The sequence below is a fragment of the Chrysemys picta genome, chromosome 7 (assembly GCF_011386835.1).
Source record: "Chrysemys picta bellii isolate R12L10 chromosome 7, ASM1138683v2, whole genome shotgun sequence".
NCBI lineage: Eukaryota > Metazoa > Chordata > Testudines > Emydidae > Chrysemys > Chrysemys picta.
This window is the reverse complement of record NC_088797.1, coordinates 19,430,728-19,450,628: the sequence shown is the minus strand read 5'-3', so window position 1 is coordinate 19,450,628 and position 19,901 is coordinate 19,430,728. Positions and strand designations below refer to the sequence as shown.

The window sequence follows — 19,901 nt, the reverse complement described above, 5'->3', positions numbered from 1 at the left end:
AGCCCTTTCACACCCTCCCCTCCGGGGAAAAGCTGAGAAAGAAAACAAAGGACATTAGCTGTTGCCATCAGCTAATCAAACAGCATATGCACAAACCTATTAGGACACCAAAAATCCAATCCTGTTCTTAAAAAAGGTAAATTTTATTAAAAACAAAAAGGAAAAAAATACATATGGCACTTAGGCTTTTTGCTAGATCTTAAAAGAAACAATTACAAAAATTAAGCACCCAAAATAGCTTTCTTGGGGCTTCAGCTTAAAGGTTACAAGCAAACAAAAGCATCTGGGGTTAGCACAGAGGAGATCCACAAGCCAAAATAAAAAATAAACCTGATAGTGTCTAACTAAACATTCCCTATCCAAATAATTTCTTATAGGTCTGGAAGATGAATTTTCATACCTGGTTCAAGCCTTACACAGCATTGCTGCTCTGTCCCTGCAGCCCAGAGAACAACAGACAAAGGGAAAGTTTCTTTCCCAAATTTAAAAGTTCTAGCCTTCCCATTGGCTCTTTTGATCAGGTGCCCACTCCTTTCCTTTTACCTGTGGGCTTGTTAACCCTTTACAGGTAAAGCAAGCAGAGAACAGACACCAAGAGGGATTTTACAGCTAACTGGCTGGCTGGGTGTGCATAAACGGGGGCTACCCCCCCTTCATTTATCATACAGGCCTTTCCCCATCTTCTGCTCTGAACATTCATTAGACAATGTTGCCATATCAGTTCAAGAGGTGTGCAAGGACATTTTAATTAATTAGTAGGTTATTTTGGTGGGTTCTCGTCAGTTTAGGCCTCAATCCTGCAAACACTTAAGCATCCAAATAACCTTATGCACATGCGCAACAATCCTAGTGGCAGCTCATGCATAAATTTACTCATGTGCTCAAGTGTTTGCAAGCCTGGGTTCTTGGTAATTCTGTATTGCTTCCATTTGTCTTGTGCCTAAGACTCTACACTCCTGGAGTGCTTTCCCATCTGAGGACACCAGCATACTTTACAAATATTACTTAAGCAAGCCTCTGAACCCTGTGAAGTAGTCATTATCATCTCTATTTTACAGATGAGTAGACTGAAGGCACAGAGAAGTTAAATGATTTGCCTGAGGTCACATAGCTAGTTGATGGCGAACAAAGGAACACAATCCAGAGGTCTCAACTCCAATCAAATGGTTCCTTCTTGTTAATAATAACTGAATACACTATAAAAAGAGTCTCCTATTACTAAGGATGGGATTCTGTCACGGAGGTCACGCCGAATAGCTGGCCGACAGTCAGCCGTGGGGTCACTGAACAGCTGGCCAGTGGTCAGCCCTGGGGCCGCCGAACAGCCACCGCCAGAACAGCGGCAGCGGTCAGTCCTGAGGCTGGCAGAGCAGCAGTCCCCAGCCTGCGGACCAGTGGCTGGGGTTGGGTCAGCCCATCTGGGGCTGAAGCAGCAGCGGTCAGCCCTGGCACAGGAGCAGTGGTGGAGCAGGAGCAGCTGCAAGCCCTGGCAGTGCTCTATTTGTACCCACAGGGTATTTTTAGTAAAAGTCAGGGACAGGTCACGGGCTTCCATGCAGTTTTATTTTGTGCTCACAACCTGCCCCTGACTTCTACTAAAAATATCCATGATAGAATCTTAACCTGACCTATTACTTATTGTTTATGATTATCATCCCCATCATTCTTTCTTTAAGAAAGATAATTAATTCTCATGACCCTTAGTCTTTGCACAGAATGGTGCTTATTAATGGTGCATGTAAGAGTTTAATCCCAGTGGGTGTAACTGATGGTTACAATGCATGCCATAACTCAGGTAGAAAAGGTCATCAGAGAGCTGAGCAATGTGTATGAAAGGGGAGGGGAGCAGAACAGAGCAAAGCTGTTGAGTAGTGAAGCCCAGGGTTGCACTGGTTTTATGTGATTCTCTGTAAGAATGTAAAGATCTTTGTTGAGAATTCTCCCCTGAGTGTTGGATGTTTATTACTATCATTCCATCCAATCAACACAAAGTCTAACAAGTATTTCCCCTTCTGTCCTGCCCAGCTGTTCACTTGCACTGATGATGGATCTTGAAGGAGGAGCAGTCAGGGACAGAGATGGATATTTGACTCACAAGTGGAGTTGGGCTTCAAAGACCCAGACTTTACAGTCTTTAGAATTTCAGGTACAAAACTGAACTCTTGCTAAGTGCCAATATTCACAGACCTAACAGAGTCAAAAATTAGGAACATTCCCAGACTATAGAATAGCTCTCTGTGTAGTGTGGTTTTGCACCAGGAACACCTGTGATCCTGTCTGAGTTCTTCTGTTCCATGTGATGATGGTAGATGCGTTGTGTTTTATTTCTGCCTATCCCCTTTGATACTACTTTTGCACCCAGTCTTAACTTGCAGATTATTTCTAGTTTATCAAACCTGCAATAATATGGCTTGGAAAGATGTAACTTGAAATTTCAGTTTCCGGCTATAGCTGGATCTGCAGCATTATTAGTTCGAAAAGAAGCTGTGTGCCACCAGACTGAGGAGACCTTCATAAATTCAGCTGAAATTTTCAAAGCCTCCTAAGGGATAGGGGTGCCTAATTCTGATTACTGTTAATGGAAGTTGGGGATTGGTCCTGCTTTGAGCAGGGGTTGGACTAGATGACCTCCTGAGGTCCCTTCCAACCCTGATATTCTATGAAATTTGGCATCCAAATCACTTATCTCAGCTGAATTGTTTAACGTTAACTCAGATAGGACAGGTTGAATGGACTGAAGATTTGTGAAGCAGAAGCTTCATTGGTTTGTGCTCACTGAAGAAAATGTAGCTGACGCTAGGCTATCTCCCAAGAATTAATTACCCCATGATTCTAATTTGTTTCTGTTTGAGGGTGTTCTCCTGGAAAACTGCAGACTAAAGCCCAAATCCTGTGAGATGTTGTTTTGAGCACCCTCAACTTCTGGTCTGAATGAAGCAACCGTACATGTCGGAAATCACAACCCTGTGGGGCTGTGACAAATTCACATAATTTAACTTTGAGGAGTTTCTCATACTTCACTTCATTTTACAGAACCCTCTGCATTTCTTTTTAGTCACAGTTTTGACAGAAGAGAGATTTTCCCATCAAAATCATTTGAATTTCTGCATGTTTTCAATATAGGAACCTGCCCTTGATTAACAAATGAACTCAGTTTTGCTCTAAGGAGGCATAAACCCAGGCAAAATGTGTTAGAGGCGTTTCACAGACCTGGGAAGCTGTCAGGTGAAGAGATGGATAAAAATCTCCTGGAGTAGCATGTAGTAGGAAAATAGTGGCAGCAAAAACTAAGGCATAATTTACCCTGTCCATTATCTTCCTCAGATAAATGAACAGCTAAAACTGAAGGTACTTGGTCAAAATTCCATTACTCTTTCTTTTTCCTGTTTGAATGAGACCGTCAATATGTCTTTGTCAAGAGCTCCATGTGCACACACACCCAAAGCTGACAGACGGGTAAGCAGCAGTAATGTATGTATGAATTACATCCGGGAGGATGGCTGTTGGGTGCCCAACTAATTGCTAACCAGTTTTAAATTAATTAACCAGCCATATAATGTAAAATATGGCTAAAATATTGCTGTTTTCACTGACCTAGTCAAGCCTATTTACTAGAGTGATAAAATAAGGACAGATCCTAAACTTGAACCAAACATAAAACTTTTGTATAATGGAAGCCATTAAAACTCTCAGTGTTTGTTCATCTCTCCCTCTCTCAGGCTTTTCAAAGGTGCATGTCACCATGAGACACAGTGCAATTACTAAAAAGCAACAGAAGGTCCTGTGACACCTTTAAGACTAACAGAAGTATTGGGAGCATAAGCTTTCGTGGGTAAGAACCTCACTTCTTCAGATGCAAGAGATATCTTACCCACGAAAGCTTATGCTCCCAATACTTCTGTTAGTCTTAAAGGTGCCACAGGACCCTCTGTTGCTTTTTACAGAATCAGACTAACACGGCTACCCCTCTGATACAGTGCAATTACTAAGGAGCTATCTCTTCTTCTAAGAATAGGAAGGGACCATAGTCATTGCAGGGGACTAGAGGCAAATGTGGAGGTTTTAATGGTGTCTACTCTAGTTTTAGATCAGTTCAGTTCGTATTTTGAACTATTGTTTTGCATGTGACTTTGCATTTCTTGATTTTGAAGTGGACCAGAAGCAGAAACGATTCAGTATCAGTCCTGATCCTACATTCTTTGTATACCCCAAACGCCCCAGGAACTGTCAGACTGTACTGGTGCTGCACCTGGTGCAACTGAGAAAGGGGCAAAGATAACTTTCTGCTACCTCTGTCCCCCCGATCCAGTGACTGACCTGGTATCTGATGCTTCATGGCCACACCAAGTTGTGGTCAACTACAACAGAGCTCCCCTAGGGTTGTTCTTGCACCCACTGTTGGCCGGTGGGTGCAAGAACTTTGGCCACCATCTTTCCCTGACCTTGCTGCCCTCTACGTAGGGATTGTGAAGAGGATGAGTGTAGAGTCCTTTTACCAGTTCTGTTCCACCCATGGGTTCTTCTTACCCTGGCTTTCTGGTTACAGTGTGCTGCTGAAGCAGTACAAAGGAGCAGAGGGAGGGACTGCAGGAGGGAGCTGAAGATCTGGCTTTGGGTGTGCAAAAAATGCAGGATCAGGCCCATAGTGAGGCATAAATAACCTATTTCTAAATGAAGGGGTGTCAGAGACATCCTTTGCATTTGTAATTCTTAGACTGTGAGCTCTTCAGGCAGGGAAGGTACTTATTGCACTGTGGTATTTCTATACTAACAATAATCAGCAATATTTCCCACTGACTTGCAACCAGAAATGCTAGAATTCACATGAAAGGGCGGTTTTCTTCCAATTTCCAGCCTCGTTTCCTGATCTGAGGGGGTGTAGCTAAACTGTGGGCTATGTTTCACCCACCCTTCCTATTCACTAGTGGTGAAATTTACCCCAGGACAAGGGGACTAGTGCCAAGCCTTATGCACTTGAAATCCTGTGTTAAGGGTCTGTCTGAGTGGGGCTTTTTATGGTACATAAGGAGGTAGTCAGCAGGAATAAACCTTGCACAGGACCTCTGTACTGGAGTGAATTGCCCCAAGCCTCAGGTATTAGAGTACAGTGCTGTTTTGCTTGCAGATGCTTTTACCTCAGGTTTTCACTTATCAGCAAAAGCAAACATTACATTTAAGGAAAGTAGATAAACAATACATCCCCGTTTTAAGACTGGAGGTTTTTAAATTGCTTCCCAAGGCTCCCATTGACTTTTGAAAAGTAACCCCTAGGAACTACATTGAAACCTGCCTTAAAGACAACCCTCTCTTAAGAATCATTCACAGGTCCTTCCCTAAATATTTATATTGTGGATGCACTTTTATAGAAAGACAATCTTTCAATTAAAATGCTTTATTAGCCCAGAGGCTGCCTTCATAGGCTGCCTGAGTGACATATTTCTCCACCATTTGGTGTTAATTGGGCCAGACTTTATACTTAGAATTCATCATCCTCCCAGCTGGCATTTTTGTTTTTACTGTTTTCACTTTTAGAAGACAGATAAAATATAAAGGTTTATTCATCATACAGAGCGGAAATATGTCAACTTCAAAACCAAACAGTATGTGGCAAATAAATACATGTCTTTACTTGCTGCTAACCTCTTAGCCAATTTAAGCTGAAATAATGTTTGAAATCCCATTTACTTTTAAAATCTTTTCTTTGCTCTCTCGGTGACATTTTTGTTTATGGTCAACTTCATTTTCAGGTTTTCAATGCTGAAAAGGCAGGACTGCAGGGGAATGTTTATTTGATGGGAAAACGAATGTTACCATTGAATTAAGAGAGGGTAAAATCTTGGAAGCATTTTTAGTGGTGATAGATTTATAGAAGCTTGTCTAAATTTTGGGCCTGATTATAGTGTCCTTTAAGAACTTTTGATTTGGTGTGGAATGCTAGCTTCATTTTTCTGGTATCTGAGAATGGGCCAGATCTTCAGGTATAAATTAGTGTCACTCCATTGACTTCAGTTTTACACTAATTGGGGATCTGGCCAATTTAAATCACATATATGTAGATGCTAGACATTCTGGATAGCTTTCAAAATGTTCTTGCTCTCCATGTTTGAAAATGCAAGTTTCACTGAAATATATAAATATCTATTAAATATTTAAAAATCTATTCTCACTATTGTCAAGGAGAGTTTGCATTCAGTAGGAAACATTCTTCGTAGGTCAGTGCTGAGCCAATATGGAACTGTTATGCTGTAGGAGGTCATAGAATTTAAGGCCAGAAGGGACCACCAGATCATCTAGTCTGACCTTCTGTATATCACAGGCCACCAACACCACGCAGCACCCGCTCACTAAACCCAACAACTGAAATTAGACCAAAGTATTACAGCCCACAGCAGACTGGACTATTATGTGTCACAGACAGAGAACAGGAGGGACAGGTGCACCAATGCCTGAGGCCCCTCAATAGCAGCAAATTGTTTACGTGAGATGTACCCAAAGGATCCTGGCAAGCAAGCAACATCCACACACTGCAGGGGAAGGAAAAAACCCCCAATGTCACTGCCAATCTGACCTGGGGGGAAATCCCTTCCCAAATGCATATATGGCAATCATTAGACCCTTAGAATGTGAGCAAGAACAAGCCAGGGAAGCATGAGAGAGAGAGAATGCACGGTGCCACCTCAGAGCACTGGCCCACCCTGTCCACGGTTTCATCTCCAGCTGTAACCATCTCTGATGCTTTGGAGGAAGGAGACAAAAACCCCAGAATACACTGGGGGGGCAGGAGGGCAAGATCCCTTCCTGATCTCTGCAGGTGACTGGCTGAAGCCTTGAAGCAGGAAATTTTAGGAACATCCCACATGAACCAGAAGGGACCCTCAGGGCTGCCAAGCCCTGCTCTCCACCATCACAAGCGACACTGTCATACAGTCCCACTCGTACATTTGTCCAGCTCTCTCTCAAAACTAGTCCTTCCACTTATTTGAGTCTCTGTGGACTTGGTCTCTTCTTTTATATACCACAAACTCTTCATAGTTAGTGGTCATTCTCACTTTGTACAGCACTATACAGTAACTTCAATGCCCTCTGTGTGAGTTAAATCCTCTCTAAAGCTCACCTTAAAACGTCATTTAACTTTGTTTAAAATGGACACATTTCCACTCAACTTTCCCTTTCTATAATTACATCCTTCAAGACATCTCTCACTACAAATAAATACAATAATCTGCCTGTAGGAATATTTACTTCCATCTTTTATCCCATTTAAATTTCTGTTTAAAACAAAATCACTCTTTCAGTTTTGTACATCACTTTCCTTTTGTCTCTATCCAACTCTGTCAAATTTTTCTATTTCACCTCTCACTGTAGTGCTTGATACTTGGTAGGAAAGAAAGTATATACAAATTTATGCTGTATGTTTAGTGCCTCTATTTTTTTATTATGATTATTATTTTAGAGTTTTTGGTTTAGTGTTCTAAATAAACTATTTTATGCAAAACAGTAATAAGTAACAATCTCAGACACACATCATTATGTGTCTTAACTAATATATATTAATTAATAAAATCCAACAATAAACCGAGCTCCCTTCCCACTAGACCCAGAGACCACCCCTTCCATCTTTCACATGGAAACAACCAGAGAGTGTTCATATGGGTGAATTATGGAAACCCTAGATGCTAAGGGCTCCTTCCCCAAAGCACCGAGCATCAGGTACAGCTCATCCCTCTTACTGTGTACCCAGAGGACGCACCTGTAACACCTGTAGACTCCAGTTTCCCTGTAGTAGTAGAAGCCAGGAGAAGCTCAGACAGGAAGCCTACAGAAATCCCCAGCCTTTCAAGGCTCCTTCCTCAAAGCCATGAGTACGAGATACAGTCAGGTGTGAAGTGATTAACCAGGGCCTCCTCACCTCTGAGATAGAGAACAACAGTAGCTAGGAGGAGCCTTCACAGCCTCAGAACATCATTTGCTCAACACTGAAACCTGGACGCTGGATTTGTCCTTTTCATTTCACAGAATCATAGAAATGTAGGACTGGAAGGGACCTCAATAGGTCATCTCGTCCAGCCTCCTTCACTGAGGCAGGTCTAAGTATTATCTAGACCATCCTGGACAGGTGTTTGTCTAACCTGTTCTTAAAAACCTCCAGTGACGTAGATTCTACAACCTCCCTAGACAATTTGTTCCAGTGCTTAACTACCCTGACAGCTAGGAAGTTTTTCCTAATGTCTACCCTCCCTTGCTGCAATTTAAGCCCCTTACTTTTTGTCCTGTCCTTAGTAGTTAAGGAAAACAATTGATCACCCTCCTTTTTATAATAACCCTTTAAGTATTTGAAGACGGTCCCCCCTCAGTCTTCTCTTCTCCTGACTAAACAAACCCAGTTTATTCAATCTTCCCTCATAGGTGATGTTTTCTAGACCTTCAGTCATTTTTGTTGCTCTCCAGACTTTCTCCAATTTGTCCACATCTTTCCCAAAGTGTGGTGCCCAGAACTGGACACAATACTACAGTTGAGCCTTACCAGTGCTGAGTAGAGTGGAAGAATTACTTCTCATGTCTTGCTTACAACATTCCTGCTTATACATCCCAGTATGAGGTTTGCTTTTTTTGCAACAGAATTGCACTGTTGACTGTATTTAGTTTGTGATCAACTGTAACCCCCAGATCCTTTTTTGCAGTACTCCTTCCTAGGCAGTCATTTCCCATTTTGTATTTGAGCAACTGATTATTCCCTCCTTTGTCCTTATCAAATTTCATCCTATTTATTTCAGACTATTTATCCAGTTTGTCAAGTCATTTTGAATTCTAATCCTGTCCTCCAAAGTGCTTGCAACCCCTCCCAGCTTGGTATTGTCTGCAAACTTTAGAATTGTACTGTCTATGCCATTATCCAAATCATGTATGAAGATATTGAATAGAACTCGATCCCCGTAGGACCCCATTCGATATGTCCTTCCATTTGATTATGAACCATCGATAACTATGCTCTGAGTACTCTTTCTCAACCAGTTGTGCACCCACTTTATATTAGGTTCATCTAGGCTATGTTTCTCTAGTTTATTAATGAGACGGTCACGAAAGACAATATCAAAAGCGTTACTAAAGTTGGATATATCACATCTACTGCTTCCTACAGGCTTGTTACCTTGTCAAAGAAGGATATTAGGTTGATTGACACGATTTGCTCTTGACGACTGTTACTTATCACTTTATTTTCTTGTAGGTGCTTACAAATTGATTGTTTATTTGCTCCATTATCTTTCCAGGTGCTGAAGTTAAAGTGACTGGTCAATAATATGTTGTCCTTATTCCCCTTTTTATAGAGAATTACTATATTTGCCCTTTTCCAGTCTGCTCTCCCGTCCTCCATGGGTTTTCAAAGATAATCACTAGTGGTTCAGAGATATCTGCAGCCAGTTCCTTAAGAATCCTAGGATGCATTTCATCAGGCCCTGTCAACTTGAAGAACTCTAACCCAGGGGTCGGCAACGTTCGGCACGCGGCTCGCCAGGGTAAGCACCCTGGCGGGCCGGGCCAGTTTTATTTACCTGCTGACGCGGCAGGTTTGGCCGATCGCGGCCCCCACTGGCCGCAGTTCGCTGTCCCGGGCCAATGGGGGTGGCGAGAAGCCACGGCCAGCACATCACTTGCCCGCGCCATTTCTCGCCGCCCCCATTGGCCCAGGACGGTGAACCGCGGCCAGTGGGGGCCGCGATAGGCCGAACCTGCCGCGTCAGCGGGTAAATAGAACTGGCCTGGCCCACCAGGGTGCTTACCCTGGCGAGCCGCGTGCCGAACGTTGCCGACCCCTGCTCTAACCTGTGTAAGAATCTTAAACTTGTTCTTTTCCTATTTTAGCCTCAGATCCTATCCCTTTTACGCTGATTGCTATGTCAGTTGTTCAGTCACTGCTAACTTTTTGGTGAAAACTAAAACAAAAAGGTCATTTAACACTATAGCCACTGCAGTGTTTTCTGTTATTTATTTTTCCCTCCTCACTGAGGAATGGATGTACCCTGTCTTTGGTCTTCCTCTTGCTTCTCATGTATTTGTGAAATGTTTTCTTGTTATCCTTTACATCCCCAGCTAGTTGTTTAATCTTGTTTTGTTTTTTCCTTGGCCTTTCTAATTTTGTTCCTACAGGCTTGTAGTTTATATTCATCCTTTGTAATTTAACCTGATTTCCACTTTCTGTATGACTCTTTTTTGAGTTTGAGGTCATCGTCTTTCAGATGAGAAGTAAAATCAGCAGGTTTTGTTAGCCGTGGTGACAGCCATATTCTGATTTGCCTTCCTAAACTCCCCCTGCAGTTTCAATTGGAGATGTTATTCTTCTGTGCTTCCTGACCTAACGTGTCATGTGATATTGCGGACTGTTGTTAAACAACTAAAGTGTTTCATAGTAGATATAGCTGCATTTCCTGTATATCTAGGTTCTAAAGAGCTCTGGAATGCCTTAGGTTAAAAAGTGCCGTATAAATGTAATACTGGACATCAGAATCTGCTTTAGTGAGAGAGGGAATTTTGGCTGTGATACCAGTTACTCCCTTCTATTTTTCACATAGTACCAAGAGATCTTTTATTTATTGTGGATAGTCAGAAAAACTCTACGCTGACTGTCTCATATGGAAGATGGCATCTATGACCATGCAATTTCCTTCACCTTTGGTTTGCAATGGTGTCATGTGTGGCTGTGGTTCTTTTTTTTTTTTTTTTTAATCCTCTGGATCACTCCATAGAGAGAGACCTTCTTATGGGTCTACCTCTCCATCCACTTTCCCAACACTTGCATCACAGAAAGTTTCCTTTTGTGGACTATTTTTGATTCTGGGACCGTAGTTTGAGAACCACCGTTGTTTAATGGTAATCAGTTATCTGTCTGCATTTGTGTGCAGAAAGGTCCTTCTACCATTCTCAACCAATCTGCAGGAGAGAGTGGCCTTTCGAACTGCATTTTTCTCTAGCTGTTTGTGGCCCTAAAATAAAACTGAGTCAAAAATTTAGTTTATACATTTTAAAGAGCTGCAAGAATTTGAAGGCATTTCCATCCATAGGGTTTCAAGATGCAAAGGCATTGGAGAAAAGAGGGAGATTGATTATTTGGCTAACTTATTTTTGATGTCACATTTCCATTGGATAGGAAAGGAAAGAGGAATAACACAGGAGGGATGTGATTAGGTGATTTATCTCCGATATCTTCCTGCTACCTAATAATGAACTATTATCAGCAGAGGACAGGGATTAAAAGAGAAGATGAGGGAAAATGAAATCATCACCCAGTCTTCCTCATCCTGGGATGGGCTACCAGTTAAGTGGGTAAAAGATCCACTCTTTCTGTGAGACTTGAACACAGGACCTTGGGTCATGGCTAGGAAGTAAAACTGTTATCAACTGAACAGGTTCTAACAGGAGTGCACCAGCCTCCCCTCAGTCATGATGTCATTCAAAGTTTGCAGTGCTGGAAACCTGATTCTAATCTTAACTAACAATGGTTGGGTTTCTCCTTTCACTCTTTAAAGATACTTGCAAAAGCAAGTGACAGTGAGGAGAAGGAGCAACAACTGGAGAGAGCCTTGGAAGAGATTAAGAAGCGATTTCAGAAGACAGTGAAACAATTTATAAATGCCATTTTGATAGCTTCAGGTATAGTATTTTGTGCTGCATGCCAACAAAGTGATTAGTCCTGTACGTATGTATAATAAGTTCTGGTGTCTCCACCAAGGGACTTACAGTTTAGCTCTGGCACATATTAATGCAAGGATGATGATGTAAGGTCAAAATACTGGAGAGGCTGGGAGAAAGAATTGTGGAAAGGCTTTCTGGAAGAAATGGGCTCAAAGGAATGCGTTGAAGGGAAAGAATGATGTGGATGCTGAATAGAGTGGAGCAAATAATTGATTTCTGGTTCAGTGGCTGAACCAAACAAATCAGGGGGGAAAAATCATCTTGGATTGACCCCAAATGGAAATGTTTTGGGGGGGTTTTACTGAAACAAAAAACCTGAAAAAATCTTGTTTTGGGTCAAATGAAATGTTTTGTTTGACCTGAAATGATTCCCCCCTCCCCCCCCCCCCGAGTTCTTTGGTTTTGTTTTTGTGTGTTTTTATCCTTTTATAATCTGTTAAATTTCTAACCAAATATTGTTTCAAAACTAAAAGTAACATTTTCAAAATGTAACATATCAAAATGTTTTGATTTTTTTGAACAACTTTTATTTTTTGGAGCCAAAACTATTATCTAGATTTGACCTGAATTCGTGAATATATTCGATTGACACTGAATTTTTCAAGGAATTATTTTTTTCATCCAGAAAATTTCAACCAGCACTATAGCTGAAGTTACTTTGATTAAAATATTTGAAGTCATTTACTACTGAAATATTAATGGATATGTTGAACAGCAGACTTCAAGGGAGTGAACTAGAAGACCTAATAGAAAATTTGAATAAAGCCATACAAGTTAGAGGTGAACTGAGTAACTCCAGAATACCTACATACACTTGGGAAGGTACATGAATCAACGAGTCACTCAGTGTCCCATTCACCTTTGGGAACCTTGTTCACGTTCTCTTCCGGTCCCAAGTGAACATATCCCATTTTTGCTTCATCAAACTATCATGGAACTCAAGGCTGAGTGAACAACATGAACTAATTTTAAAAAGTGAATTAAGAACATCCAATATGTGCAGCCAGGGCAAGGCCAATCATGCACAACCTGTCAGAAAGAGGGCTGTTTAGATTTCAGAGGTCACTGTAGTTGTATGGATTTCTGCAGGGGTAAAACGGGCCTTTCAAACCAAAGGCCCAAACCATCCCCTTCAACTTGAGCTAAAGAAAATTCTCTAACAAGCACATCCTTAACTGTTGTTTTTTATTTGTCAGGTATGATTCCTATAGAATATCCAATCCTAGAAGGAGCAAGGTATGTCAAATTTAAAAAGAAGGAACCGTCATCTCAGGCCTGGGCTAAAAGAGTGAAAGAAGAACGTGCTCTAATAGCTTCAGAAACGAAAAGGCCTCAAAAACCTCCTAGCAGACCAATTGCCCAAAGGATTCCTCCCAAACCTTCTCGCAGACCCGTGGATCAAAGGAAACCTTCCAGTCACGTGGATACCGTGACCCAACCAAAGCCTGCACCAAGGTTTGCTTGGAGATGCACGCACTCTTCCTGATTGGGTAGAGGACACAGTGTCACTGAAATTTTGGGTTCACAGTTTATTTTGATCATAGAGGAAATGGTTGTGTGGCAAATGAGGTAAGCAGGCAACTGGCAGATTAAACTGGATTCTTTGAGACAGATCCTTAGTTGGTGTTCATCAGCATAGCTCTCATGGGTTCAATGGAACTCTGCTGACATACACTAGCTGAGGAACTAGCCCTTTACATCTTGCCTTCTTTTTCAACCTGCTCCACTATTCCTGCTGCAGTTCCCGCTAGAATTCCTAAGTGCATAGTACATTTATGTCAGTGGGTAGATGAAATCCCCATAAATCTCTATACACAGGAAGACCGAAGCGAGTTTTAGGATCACATCCTACAGAAAGCATTTAACAACAGTTGCCCAGTTTGTTTGCCGAGTCAGAATATCTTCACCACCACAAGCCCTAGAAATTGAATGTTCCTGTAAGATAAAGCTTTGGTTCTACAAGAACTGGTAAAGGGACATCAAAAGAGTGCGGTATAGGCCCTGATCCTGCATCAGTAGAACCAATGGGAGCTTCACCACTGACTTCAAAGCATGTAGGATCAAGCCTCAGTGAACCACAGTGAACCAGCTCCATCTGACCTGATGCCCTAGTATTAGTTTCCAAGGGTTTGTCTGCATCTGTTAGAGGATTCTTCCCCTCTGCCACACATTCCTGAATGAACACAAGTGTTAGTGGGAGAGAAGTTTTGCATCTTCTGCCTCTCAAAGAGCCACATTCCTTTGATGTTAGGGAATATGATGCTTTTTAAGTTGAGATGCCCCAAGATGCAAAATCAGGCTCTGGATGCAGGTTCAAAGCCTTCTGCAAAATTTTGGAGGTTCAATTGAATGTATTTTTGGTGTGTGTTTTTTTTAAAGCCTCTCTCTATTTTACATGCGAGCCCACTCAACTTTTTAAAGGGTCAGATTTCCATGTCTTAGACATACTGGAGCCTCTGCCTGAAATCATGGTAACAAAGTGACTTGTATTTAACTACTTTCTTGGATGACAGTAGATAACATAAATATCTACTGTATATTATGTCCTTCTGGTATGTATGTATCTAAACTGAACTTCATATGCCTTGCAGAGTTAAAACCGTTTCTGCTGCAGGTGCACGCCCTGCCAGGACCAGGGCATCGTCAATTGCTGACTGCCCAATTGTGCTCCGGAGGCTGCTATCAAAACAGGACGCTGGTCTGGGTTGCAAGTGTGTCGTGAAAATTCCATTTGTTACCGACTTGGAGTTTGACAAGTTTATTTCAGCCCCCAGAAAGTCCGATCAGATCCTGGTGATCTTTGTCGTGTCATCCCAAAACGCTTCCTATTCTCCCTTCTTGGAGTGGATGTTACAAAGCCTGTACATGGAAAAACAGCATGGCCGCCCATCCCCTTGCATTCAGGTAAATTGTGGTCGGGGTTAAGGGTTGGAGGACAGGAAATGCATGTAGGTGACCCACAGCAAAGGGGGACTGCCTAGTGCTTTTCAAGAAACATAAAATGCAGAGTGAGTGACACTAGTGAATGGTATTAGACTGACAGTCTTGGGGATTATTTTGGGGAAGATCTATGGCCTGTGTTATGCAGGAGGTCAGACGGGATGGTCACAGTGGCCCCTTCTGGCCTTGGACTCTATGAATCTGAGCTGGAAGAACTCTTCGTGGAGCAACTACAACACGCAGCAGTTCAAGTTTTCTCATGCTGTCCACTAATGTGCTCCAGCTTTGACTTGGGTTGTGGGGGAACCATTACTAGCAATGAGTGGGGGAGTTCAGACTCCGTGTTCATTAAGTCACTGTTAAGTTATAAAATTTGTCCCTAAACTACTTGAAATGATAAATATGCGGCTTTTTGCTTACCACTGAGCTGCAGAATGTCACTGGTGTGATAACATGCAGAGACCAGGCGGAAGAGATGTCTAACCTACACAAGATGTCATTCTGATTGCTACTATTAAAAGATAAAGCTTCACAATGGCTGCAGCCACATTTTGCACACTAGCCACCAGGATGTGCTGCTGTTCTAGTAGAAACAATTGCAAGTGCAATTATCTTAATTTCAGTAGGAGTCACTCCTGATGTCTCAGAACCAGCTGCATCAGCCCTTAAAGAGAGAAACTCAAACTGTATATCTGTCTTCGTCCAGTTCAAATATTGAGGATGTTGCTACATCCATATTCTACATATTCAGAAGATAGGTTCTACTCAAATGAGAGTATCAGATTAATTACTGAGCTAGCACTTTATGGTGAATGTCATTCCAGACTGGATTAATAATAAAACCAAGCAAGTTTTCATTCGACAGTGACAGTGAAATGGTATAGCAGTGTCAGATCTCAGAGCCAGCATATATGTAAGGATTCGAGAATTGTATTTCCAACCATTTTTACACACAGTCCTACGATTTAACGGGAGTCATTAAATGCTGGCCTGAATTCCAGACATGGTGACATGAGAGGCTACAGTCCTGTATATACATGACTGTGTCAAGTCTGAACCTCCCAACATTCTTTAGCTTATCTGGCAAAGTGTCACACTCAGTGAGAAGAAATAAATGATACAATCAAAGAGCATTTTGTGTACCGCTAAGGCTATCTAAATGACATATCTTTTGCTGCAGTGCTTCAAGGGCCTGATCCAAAATAACCTTGCATCTGGCCCCAAATGTGGCAGATAATTAGACTGTAATTTCATAAGACTGTACTCCTAAACCCTGACTCCCCCCACAAAAAATCAAAACCCCAACCCCTCCCCCTACCTTGAAAAGGGAGACGTGCCAGAGACTCCAGGAAGTCCAGTCGGGCCTCTGATTGTTGCTATTGATTTTATATGGAAGGCACTCAAATACTATGGTGATGTGCAGCAGTAGAAAACCCTAAAATAGACAGGTTTCAGAGGGGTAGCCGTGTTAGTCTGTATCAGCAAAAACAACAAGGAGTCCTTGTGGCACCTTAGAGACTAACAAATTTATTTGGGCATAAGCTTTTGTGGGCTAAAGCCCACTTCATCAGATGCATGGAGTGGAAAATACAGTAGAGGCAACTCCCATCTTTTCATATGCTGTGTATTTATACCTCTCTACTGTATTTTCCACTCCATGCATCTGATGACGTGGGTTTTAGCCCACGAAAGCTTATGCCCAAATAAATTTGTTAGTCTCTAAGGTGCCACAAGGATTCCTCGTTGTTTTTGCTAAAATAGACAGATGTCAACCTCTTCTGCTGCAACAAATGCTGTTCGGCAACTCATTTCTATCGAAACCTTCACAGATAAAATATTTTGGTGACCCCTGTTAACTAGTGTTATGTCACTTGTATCATCTAAAACTAGACTGGCTATGTCCCTCACAAATACTAGTAGGGAGCAATACCTTTTCATCGGTGGGATTGAGAGGGGCTGACAAAAATCACTTACATTCTTCTCCATCGTCAATTTCAGTGATTCTAACACTGTCCATTTTTAAATGACAATAACAAACACTAGAGCTTTATTTTTTAGCTGAGACCCGCACTAGAGTTCCCAAAGACCTATTTTATTCTATTCAAGTTTTTATACCGTGCTCATCACAGTAGTATTAGCCCCTTCCATTAGTGCATCTGTCACCTGGAAAGAATGAATGTGTTTGTCCATCTCTAGTGCAGGTGTGACCCTTACCGCTTGCTGAGGTATGACATGGACACTGTCATGAGACGAAAGCCCCCCCTGCCACCTCTGCTTGTGCGGAAGCATGCTGTCACTCCGGGAATGGTGCTGGTAAGTCTGGAAGTTTTGCTGTTTGGAAGGACCCTGAACCTTTGACTCAGTGACTCAGTCAGAACACTATGTCTCTATGATGTATGGTACTCATGGGTGACTACATTATACATAGTGCTGCCTGCCAGCCAGCTCCATTGTAAATGAGGCTGAGTACCAGCATGAGCTGAAGGAGAGAGAGTCACTGACTCATTAAAACATCTGTTTGTTGGCTATGAATCACATTAACCCTAGGAAGGATGGTGGTTTAGGCAGGAGGGAAGTTCCTTTACAAAAAGTTGAGATGGGCCAAAGCTGCAATATTTCGATATGGATCCTGATCCAAACTTCCCCACATTTGGGTGGATTCTGATTTAATGTCACACAGTCCAAATCCATCTTATAAAGATGGGCCAACACCATGAATTTCCCCCAAAATTTCAAGAAGGCTGAATCCAATGCCTCTAAGAGGAACCCAAGGCCATTCTGTATATGTTCCTCCAGTGCACATCTTGTCTTCTTTCATTATCCATATGCATTACCAAATCAGGAGGTGAATGTGTGACAGGAGAGTGTCTACAATTGAAGAACAGAAGGCATTTTTCTGTTTGGTCACCAGTTACATTCCTGTTCGGCTGTAGGAGTCTTCCTTATTTTGTTTTTACCAATACAATAGCTATTCAGCTTCATCCAGCACCTTTTGTCCTAGGCTGTCTGAGCACAAACCTACAGTGACGTACAATCTATGTCAGGACCCCCTTTACCCCTCCCTGAAATGAAGCCACTTCTGTGGTGGTTTGCACCAGAACAAGACTACACAGCCCAGCAAGACCACCGAACACTTTAGGATAGGAACTGAAGAATAACATATTTGGATGAAACTGCAGTAGCAATTTAGGGCGGCAGAATGTCACCCACACTGGAATTTGGCTAGGACACTGGGGTTGGCATCCTTATATTATGAAAAGTTCTTAAAGGGCTTTTAATGACCACAAGTGGTCCTGTCTCATCTAAGTAATGGATTTTATTGTGAAATACTCACTCTGATTCTTCTCCCACTGAAGCCAACAGCAAAACTCCCATCCAGTGTTGCAGGGTCAAGGGTAATTTTGTTGCAGGGTAATTTTGTGCCTTTATAGCCCTCATCTGGCCTAACATTTAAGCACATGCTAAAAGAGAAATAAGTAACCCCAAAGAGCACTCACTTACGATTAAAACGCCCTACAAATAATAGACATGGCCATCTCAACACTACCAGTAACTGCTACCTCACCGAATAAATAAGTATTCATCAGATATTCTAGATAATCCCTGTGGGTCAAATCTCTTGTTCATGTCAATGAGAGTTTTAACCAAATAAGGGCTTCAGGATTTTGCTTTCAATATTTAAGCACTCAATGAATTTCTGTTAGTATAGACTCTTCAGCTGTTCTACTCCAAAAATGTGCCAGTCAGTGTTAGTATGTTGGCTATTCCTAATCATCTGATGACTGTGAATAATTTCACCAGCCCTCTCTAATATCCAGCCAAAACCCTGGCCTCACCCAGTCTCTGCTGTTACATGGCACCATCTATCCAAAGATCACACAATTTACAATGAATCCAGTCTCTCAAGCTGCCCTGTGAAATAAGCACCATCTCCATTTAGCAGCTTGGGAAACAGAGGCAGGAAGAAATTAAGGGCTTTGCCCGTATTGCACACTGAGTCAACGACAGAGCTGGGACTAGAACTCACTTGCCAAAGGCCCATGTTTTGTACAGAAGAAACACTGTGACATTGAACGGCTCGACATTCCACTGCTTTGGGAAGGGCCATTTACATGGAAGTACAGTTCCCTTCTTGGGAGTCCTGGCTCGCACAGGTTTTTATTTGGGTTCACTGAAAGAGGCGCCAAGTCAGATAAGACTGTATAAGAGAGCCTTTTAATGAATGCCCTACTGTGTCCTAGAATGGCTCTTTTACAGTCTTGTAAATCGCTGACTGTGGAAGTGTAACACTCTTGTTTCATTGGACAGACAAGACCAGGGATTAGAATGGTTATAAGGCTATTATTCATTCCCTTTAGCAACCAGAATCCATTGGCTGACCTCCTCAACACAGTTAAGCTTATTGTTAACATACAGTCTGGATGTACAGGCAAATAAGATTTTATGGTCAAAACAGAGGTCATTGCAGAAGCATTTGAACTTCATAAAATGGTTTTGCTTGAAAGGACTTTGATTTGTGTAACCAAGAGTTTACTGCTAAAGTTTTTCCAAAGTAAGGACCTAGATGAAGGGATGAAATTTTAATGACAGAATTGTTTAAGTGTAGTTATTAAAATAAGGTTTTGATCATTGTCTGACATGAGAAACTTTAAAGCACAAGGGACGGGGGAGGATTACAGTTTTGAAAAGAAAACTAGGGATGGTTAGGGGAGACAGAAATATAGAAAAACTGAGCCGAGCCAAGAAAACAGCATGAAAATCAGGCAACCTGGATTCTCATTGCAGCTTTGCTACCGTCTCACTGTATGTCTTTGGGCAAGTCACTTAACTTCTCTGTGCCTCAGTTTCTCCATCTGTAAAATGGACACAATAATATTATTTTGCCATTGTGTAAAGAGCTTCGATAGCCCGGAATGATAGCTGCTGAATAAATGCCAGTTATTCCAATTGTGCTTTAGTAGGCAGATGTTCAATAGCTCGTGCTATGCCTGTTTAATCTCCCTTCCATGTGACACATTGCACCAATTCTCATCATGCCACTAAGTCCAGCTCCCACACCCTTGTCCCTGCCCCACAATTTCTTTTATCTTTGCTGACAGCAGTAAACAGATCCCACACATGCCCATGTCTGACCCCATGAAATGCACCAAATCCCTTGGGAGGATTTAAAAAGCCCTGTGTGGGTGGTGGCAGGAAAGGGGAGAGGAGTGTCTAGGAAAGATCAATTGGTCTGCGTGGCTGGTTTTCTTCCTGGACAAATGCCACCATTTGAA

At 42.0% G+C, this 19,901-nt stretch overlaps 1 protein-coding gene across 1 annotated transcript in view; it reads left to right on the top strand.

Moving 5' to 3' along the window:
- C7H3orf20 (chromosome 7 C3orf20 homolog) overlaps nt 1-19,901 on the top strand; it is a 57,506-nt gene that overhangs the window by 13,740 nt on the left and 23,865 nt on the right. Inside the window, exons 7-12 of the mRNA XM_065552762.1 lie at nt 2,026-2,146; nt 3,325-3,456; nt 11,523-11,646; nt 12,885-13,143; nt 14,280-14,592; nt 16,825-16,941. Coding sequence (XP_065408834.1) covers nt 2,026-2,146; nt 3,325-3,456; nt 11,523-11,646; nt 12,885-13,143; nt 14,280-14,592; nt 16,825-16,941 — 1,066 coding nt within the window. The remainder of the gene's footprint in view (nt 1-2,025; nt 2,147-3,324; nt 3,457-11,522; nt 11,647-12,884; nt 13,144-14,279; nt 14,593-16,824; nt 16,942-19,901) is intronic.